An 8,269-nucleotide genomic window follows, 5' to 3' on the forward strand; every position below is an offset into this window, starting at 1 on the left:
TGATTCCATTTTGTGCAAATTTAAGATAATCGCAGGTGATGTATAATATTTTTAACTCTGAAGTGGTGCAGATTATTATGTCGTCATGCCTGACGTCATGCCAGCGCGTCAGGCCAAGTGAGCTGCAGCCAGCGTGTGCCGTGGCGAGACACCTCAGCGTCCACCAGTGCGTTCCTGTCTGCTTTATCAAAAAGCGCACTAACTCATGATCTTCACCGATGTGTCATTGCACAGTGTGACCACTCTAGACTATTCACTAGAATTTATGTTGCATAACATGTTTAATTTTTTTTTTTTAATGTATTTGGTACAGGGTCTCACTACACAGCCCGGACTTGTAGCGATCTTTTTGTTTTCAGCCTCCCCAGTGCTGGGATTACAGGCGTGCGCCACCACACCCAGACTCAGTGGCTGGCTCAGTGCGGGGCCAGCACAGCATGTGGGGCTGGGGATCAAAGCCCGGTCCCTGCACTTGCCTAAGCAGGCACTTAGTCCACTGAACTATCTCACCTGCCCCAACATGTGTAATTCTCTAAAAAGAAATTGGGGATCCCTTCTGCAAATGCTACAGGGAAGCTCACGGTTTCTTTCTGTAAATCCACCCATCCACCCGTTTCCCACTGTCTGACTCGGGTGGGACAGGCAGGAGGATTCTTGCCGTGCATTATTTTCTTCGGATTTTAAAGGGCATATTTTAATTAGTTTGTTTATTTGTTTATTTTTGGCTTTTTGAGACAGGGTCTCACTCTGTCATCTGGGCGGGACCTGAACTCATGTCCTTCCCGAGTCCTGGGTTACACACTTGGGTACTGTGCCTCGCTTAGTTTAATCAGTACCGCCCACTGTTTTCTTAGACTTTGCGGAAGGTCACATTGTCTCATGTTTTACCACCAGCTTGAAGACAGGCAGGGTAGTAGTTTTTACACCAGTTATCCTAACTGGGGCAGTCTCCTTTTCAACTTGGTTGATGGCAGTTCAAGAAGGCATGTAGCACCAGCCTGTCATCCCACCACTGAGGGAAGCGGAGAAAGGAAGATCGTAAATTCAAGTCCCACCCGGGCAAATTAGTAAAACCCTGCCTCAAAATAAAAAATACAGGGCTGGGGAGATAGCTCAAGCACAAGGTCCTGAGATCAATCTCTGGTACCATAAATAAATAAAGATACATAAGAGCTGGGTTCTCATTCAGTAGAATTGAATGTTCCTGGGTGCCGTCCCTAGTACCAAAACAAACAAAAAAATCACCACAGTTCACAGAGCTTGGAAAGTAAGAAAACTTCAAGCAGATAATGTTTTACAGAATTACGATTTTATAAGAGAGACACATGAATGATTCCAGTTCCAAAAGATTAAAACATTTCCTTGTCTTACTGGGAACAGTGGCACATGCCTATAATCCCAGCACTTTGGCAGGCTGAGGCAGGAGAATTACAAGTTCAAGTCCCGCCTGGGCAAGTTAGTGAAATTTTGTGTCAAAATTTTAAAAACTTGAAAGGAGCTGAGATGTTGGTTAGTGCAGAGGTCCTGTGTTCAAGCCTCAGTACCAGAAAAGTCAAAAACAACAAATAGATTAGCAATGATTTCTAGTGGCTCCAAAGATAATATTACTTTCAAAAACTAAATGAACAAAATAATCTTCAAATGTTTCTCCTGGCAGAAATGAAATCTATGGAACTAAATTTCATAGTATCCAGGAAAATATCCCTTTTTAGAAAACTACCCAACTTTTCGACAAGTGAAAAAAAAAAACCAAAACCACCAGACCCCTTGGTGCCTCATCCTCACTTTTGGCTGGCTGTTTTGCAAACGCTCGGAACTCAGTTGTGTACCGCGCACAGGAAATTCAGACTTCGCCTCCTTGCCCCGCCAAGCGCCTGGCAGCCAGCCGGAGCAGGGCCGTGTGGCCGAGGCTCCAGAGGCCCCGCTCCCGACCGCGCCGGCTGTGCTGGTGAGCCCGCTCCGGAGAGCACAGATGCTGGGCTCGGCCTGCTGAGCCCCCGAGTCTGGGCAGGACGCCCAGGTGCGCCTCCGGAGGAGCCGGGGTGCAGCACCGGCAAGGTCCGCCCGCAGGCGCCCGGCCGGTGCCTGGTCCGGCGCCTGCAAAGCGTGAGCGAGCTCCGCTCGCAGGAAGCTTGCGCCGCAGCCCCTCTTCCCGCGCCGCGCCGCCTGCTGCAGCCGCGGCTGCCCGGGAGGGCGTGCTTTGCTGTGCGCCGCGTGCGCGCGGATCTTGCGCCCCTGCAGGACCCGGCCCGCTGACCGCTCTTTCTCCTTGCAGTCCTGACGCCGCCCTCCCCGAGGAGCCGCCGCCCGCCAGCCCCCCGTGCGCCCCGCTCCACTGCCTGGCCAAGCCGCCCTGCCCCTAGGTTCCGCCGCCCGCCCTCGCTCCGGCCGCGCAGGACCTGCCCGGACCCCGCGGCGTCCTCCTCTCGGTCCGGAGAGGCGCGGGGGTCTCTGTCCGACGTTTGGGAAGAGGAACGCAAAGCACAGCCCCGCTGCGACGAAACTGCGCGGTTTCTCTGGGCCACTGCGAACTGCGATCGATCGCCGGCTCAGTTCAGCCACATCAAAGACGGAGAGGACAGGTGGTTCGTCTCCACCGGCGGCGGCTCGCCCTCCGCAGCCTGAGGGGCCCAGGACGGTGTGCAACGCGTGCATGGGAAGACGAGCTCTCCTCAAGCCACACTCAGCGACATATCTTTTTGTCATTGATATTTAGTTTTGTACTTCATTTGCTATATAATTTATGCCTGTAAGAATAATTTCTGTGAGAGGTGAATTTAATTCGCTTATTTTCAAATAAGCATAGTTTGTTCGATCCTCTAGGAGCTTTAATTTAGTTCGAAGTCTGGAACTGGCCAGCCGGTGGTCATTTTCCTTGCACAAAGTGATAAATGAGGTGCATCCGAATGTTAAAATAACTGTATTTTTGCTGCTACACTGATATTGTTTATGAACTTCTAATCAGTAGCTTATTAACTGCTGGTTTTCGTTTTTGTTTTAACTAGAATTCTACACTGGACATCAGTAAGTAATTCTAAGAAAGAGACCACATTATGATTCCTTGGCTTATTTGAGCTTCCGTGGCATCCTTCATTTTTTTAAATTGTGTTGACTAGATGTACTGGTGCTGCCTCTCCCTGTGTGTGGCCGCGTGTGGAGACGGGGCTACATAAGGCTACGTCACCTGAAGGGAAGAAAGGCTGTGTTAATTAACGACCAGAGTTGGGTTGTTTTCTTCCAAATTCAAGGTCCTACTATGAGTCTTTCCTGCTAAACAGTATCAAGAACAAAACTACACATGGCTAGGTGTAAGGCAGCCTTGGCTAGGTCATTTACGCTGATGGTGTTCAGATTTTTGATTGAACTTGTATGTTTTGTTGTTGTTAGATTTGTTTTTCATAATGAATTGTCCTTGCCAAAAGATATATAGATACTAAACCTTTGCCCATTGTCTACTTTTGACAAATACTCAGGTGCCTACAAGTCATTCTATTATATTGATAAGACACATTCCTAGTTAATTTACAGATTCTGCTAGGTAACTTTTATGACTTGATTTAAGGCAGTGGATTTTCATAGCAAAATTTTGTTTTGCACATAACCTGACAAATAAAGGAAAAGAGGTACCACAGCTGCGATGTCTCTGAGGCCGCATCCCTCTCGAGGGCGGCTAGCCCTGATTCCTTGTCTTTGTCAGTAGCCTTAACTTATTTAAAACCAGAAAATTTTCGCCTTTTCATGTGTCGGTAATTTCTCTCCCAAATGAACAGGGTCCTCACTGTTAGCACACAGAACAGCTACCAGTGCAGGGCACACCCAGGACCGCCGCAGAGCCACCCGGCTGCGCAGTGGGGGGGCGGGGGGCAGGATGAGTGCACTGCAGGTGTCCAGCAGAGGCCGGTCATCAAGCACACACGGGAGCTTCGGACAGGTGTGCACCTGTCGAGTGGTGGTCACTGTTATTACCAAAGCAGCCAAGAGCTTCTGTGTTCTTTACACGAGTGCTGCCTTTCAGGGGGTCATGGCTTATGCAACTTGGCCTAAACTATTGAAGTCTCCACCGAGATAGGGATTCAGGTCAGAGTGCAGAATCAAAACAGACCTGCACGCAGGTCCTGATGGTAGCTGTCACACGCCTGAGCCCACCTGTGATGCCATTCTGTCAGTCCTGCACACAGTCCTCAGGTGACAGGCACACTACCTGCCAGGGACCAGTGTCAGTGACATACTGGGTTTCATTAAGTGAGTTCATCAGAAGAAAGCAGACCCGCCCGCTCTGTCTTTTCTTTTTGGAGTCCTGAGTTTGCACCTTGGAAGGTGCAGCTTCTTAGTGGGCTTTGTGCCTGGGGGAGACACGCCTTTTTACTGATACCTCAGAACACCTTCCTTTGTCATCTGTCACTTGCTGGGGAATGGGACCGCGTTCTGAGAGGCTGGAGCCCTCTTGCTGTCACAGGGCTCCTGGCGCTGTCCCACACCCGCCCTCTGGTTTATGACCCAGTTAAGCTGAGGAGTGTGCAGGGCATTTATTTTTTCCAGAACAAAATCTATCAAAAACTAGTCTCTAAACAGAGTGGGAAATGCTTGAAGTGTTAATTGTACAAAATACTAATTTTAGCAGAATTTTGTCAAGAAGATATAGAAACTTGGAAATAAAATTTCCTTTTCAGCCCCAAATTAGATGGTGCTCCCTAAGTCCTAAGAGAGAATGCTGTGTATTTATTTCCACTGTGGCGTCATTTAGCATAGTAGTTTAAACAGAGCCATATTTATATTTATTTATAGGCATTTTAAATGAATAGATGTGTGTAACAGAAGTAAAACTCAGTACTTGTAAAGATAATCAAGATCCATAAGGAAATTGAAAATGAAGAACGAGTTAGAACCCCAAAGGGCGAACTCAGATTAATCGAAGACACGTGCGCAGAAGAAGCGCGGTATGCGCAAGCGCAGTCCCAGGGTGCCACTCCTGATGCCACGTTGACGCCGGGAGGGCAGGTAGCCGGCCAAGGAGGGTAGCAAGGTAACCAGGCAGTTTTTTAAAAGTAAGCACAACGACAGTGCTGAGAGGAATAGGTACAGAAATGCTTCCTGCTGAAGATTTCTTTTTTTAGGCATAAAATAGTATCAAAGTAAAAATCAGCAATACACGGCTTTTGGCCTGAGTTCTTGGGGGTGGCAAAACCTTCCATGACTAAATTAGAAAAACTTTGAGGAAACAAAGTTACTAAATAATTAAGATTTAGAAATTATACCTATTTAGCCAGAGGAAGAGGAGATACAATTGTAGCCTTCCAGAAAAGAGAATTGATAGAAACAGCTACAAATACCAGTAAGACTAGAATTAGGAAATCTTCAAGATGAAGGATTTATATTCTAAGATAAAGATTTTGAGCAATGAAAAATCATCAGAATTGGTGATTATGAGGAGGATTTGTTTTTTAAAAATGGAATATTATTGGTTGTCTAGTATTAAGTGGCAAGATATCTTAAAATAATGTATAACTCTGCAAACTTATAATCCTGTTTCTTTTATTTTAAAGTTAAAAATAAAGTAGTTCTGACTAGTCATAAATATTTTATCCTTTGAAATAGGATAGCAATCTTATTTCTTAAAGGATTGTCGATGTTATTTTTCCTTCCAGCAATATATCATTATATCCTTAAATTTGTCCACAGTGTAGCAATTTTACTATTAAAAGCCTCAGTTTTCAGACTCTAGAAAAGAAATGCCCTCAGGAATACTCGAGACAAGCTGAACACCTCCCCACTTCTGTCTCTGCTGAGGAGGGTCTTCCACGTTTGTTCTCTGCGTGCCGTGGAAAATATTCACGTACAGCAAAGACCTGCTGCTTCAAACAAGCGTAAAATATCAGCCCAATAAACGAACTAAGGCTGTGAAAACGTCCTGAGACAAATCCTTTCCAGTTTTCCAGTAAAGATTATGACACAGGAAATGAGGATATGAAATCTATTTTCTGCTGAGATAGGAGTATAAATTTTTATTCTCAGAATCAGCCAAGAAATAGAATGTGTCTGTCAGAATGATGCGTCCGGACGCTGACAGGTTTCCAGTTGGGAACTTGGCTGGCTCTGCCCACGGTGCGAGAGTTGGGTGCCTCAAGATGCAGATACATCTAGGGTTAAAAGAAACTCCTAGAGTAAGGTTCACAGTTTTAAAAAAGGTTTGTTCTCCTTTTTCTGTGCATTTCTTTATAAACCAGAGTGCATTAAGATAATCTTTATAATTAAGACTGTAGAAAATTTACAGTGGTGTTTTCAATTAAAGGGGACATAATTTTGCAGAAAGCTGTGGAACTGGAGTTACGGTAGATAGCATAGTCAGGGATGATATGGACGCGTGATTTTTTTTTTTATCTTAAATTCAATTTCTGTGGACCCACATGACCAACATAGCTCCTGAGTGACCCTTTCCATCGTCAGCAGTAGTCTCAGAAATTAAAATCATGTTTATTTAAATGCAAACTTGACTTCCACGGTCCCTGATGTATGGCGCTGGTGGCGTTATCCTGTTGGGCAGACACCTGATTTCCCCTAGACAACGCTTTCATCCTATTATACAAGGTATAACTGAAAGAGGTATTTAGTATTAAGACATTCCCCACTTGAGCATTTCTCAGAGATAATATTCTGTTTAAAAAGAGGAGATGCAATTAACTGCCTTTCATGTAAGACAAGAATACAGTGTAAGAAGCGTATGACGTAAGACGTTTGCATGAGGTCACTCATGTCAGGGAAGCTTTTCTCTGTCCATACTATGAACACCTTAGAAACCTTATTTCTCTTGTCCTAGGAATGTAAGGACATTGCCCCTATACCTGGTCTCCTTTTCATACTGGAAGCATGGCTCTTTATTCTCACTGTATTTTTATCCCTTTCCTCTGGAGTTACTTAAAATTTGCCCTATTTAAGCTGAAGTCTGGATAAACTGCTGAGCCAGATTATTTCTGAGATCAGAGTTTAATTACTGTGCAACACTTATTGGGAATTGACTTGCATTAGAATTATTCTCTGGTCACTATGATTCTCTAATGAAAACAGATACTTCCTAGCACAAATGTATGCTTTTCCTTTCAAAAAGTCATTTTGAAAATAAAGACCAGACCGGGGAGATAGCTCAGTGGAATAAGTGCTTGCCTGGCAAGTGCAAAGCCTGAGTTCAATCCCCAGTTCCGCAAAAACAAACAAACAAAACTTCCATGGGGGGGGGGGAGCCCACACTTTGGGGCTGGTAAGATGGCTCAGTGGTCTAAAGCACCTATTTAAAACAAGCTTAGCAAAGAACAGGGACCGCGGTTCAATCCCCCAGCACCACATGCCAGCCAGACCCGCCCCCTGGTGGGCTGAGCTGGCCACACACACACAATAAATTTTTAAAAAAAAGAAAGACCAGAGAACCATAAAGTAAAGGGAAATGTCATCAGTTTGTGTAAAAAGACTTCTTAGGTGATAATGGAAATGCAGAATGCAGCGTCACTGAGTTCCTAGACACCGTTGTTCAGCAAAGAGGAGATACATCGCTGGACATTGCAGCCACAGAATGTTTAAGCTCAATGGTTTGACTGTTAGGAGTCAGTTAAACAATTCTTTGAAAATCTTTTACGACATTTTTGTAATCTATTCAGTGTTTTTATTTGCATGAGTATGCATACGTGGTGAACCAAACATGATTCCGACGGTACTGCATTTCTTGGCAGTGCTAACATTTGTGTCACGTGTGGCCAGCCCTGGTTTGTACTGCGTGTGATTATTGTAATGATTCAGCTGTTCCTACATTTAATTGCAGTTTTATTCTTATGCCCTCTGGGGCTCAATGATGTGAAGTGTTTCCACCTAATTATGATGTCATATGAATAGGTTACTAAAAGACTGATCGAAGAAACTGTTTTGTTAATTATTTTTAAAACTCCAAAGTTCAAAGGAAACATTCTCAAACACACATGCATTTATTTTCAATTCAACTAAAGTTCTTATGACTTTGTTATTGCTGGTCGTTTTTACTTTTTTATTGTGGACAATCTTCGGTGAGTGTCTTATGGGAGAACCGTGTAAGATGCGCTGGTATATGGGTGATCCCATCATGCACCTGGGGTGGGGAAAGCTAAGAAGGTCAGCAGAAGCCAACGGATCAATTCTTACACTTGGTTTTATGTTTACCAACTGAATATCATGTAATGCATAAAATTTTCCAGTAAATAAATCAGTTACCTTTTGTTCATTTCATCAAGACTACTTTTTAATCCACATA

General features: G+C 44.5%; 1 protein-coding gene across 6 annotated transcripts in view; it reads left to right on the plus strand.

The window, feature by feature from the left end:
* Positions 1 to 7,119, plus strand: part of Bicd1 (BICD cargo adaptor 1) — a 240,672-nt gene extending 233,553 nt beyond the window's left edge. For 3 of the 6 annotated variants that reach the window (XM_004632224.2, XM_023716292.1, XM_023716294.1), the window contains one exon: positions 2,276 to 7,119. In XM_004632224.2, coding sequence (XP_004632281.1) covers positions 2,276 to 2,363 — 88 coding nt within the window. In that variant the 3' untranslated portion in view covers positions 2,364 to 7,119. The remainder of the gene's footprint in view (positions 1 to 2,275) is intronic. The other 3 variants (XM_023716293.1, XM_023716295.1, XM_023716297.1) reach the window with 2 other exon arrangements.
* The last annotated feature ends 1,150 nt before the right edge of the window (positions 7,120 to 8,269 follow it).

This window comes from Octodon degus, unplaced genomic scaffold (genome assembly GCF_000260255.1).
Source record: "Octodon degus isolate 3935 unplaced genomic scaffold, OctDeg1.0 scaffold00047, whole genome shotgun sequence".
NCBI lineage: Eukaryota > Metazoa > Chordata > Mammalia > Rodentia > Octodontidae > Octodon > Octodon degus.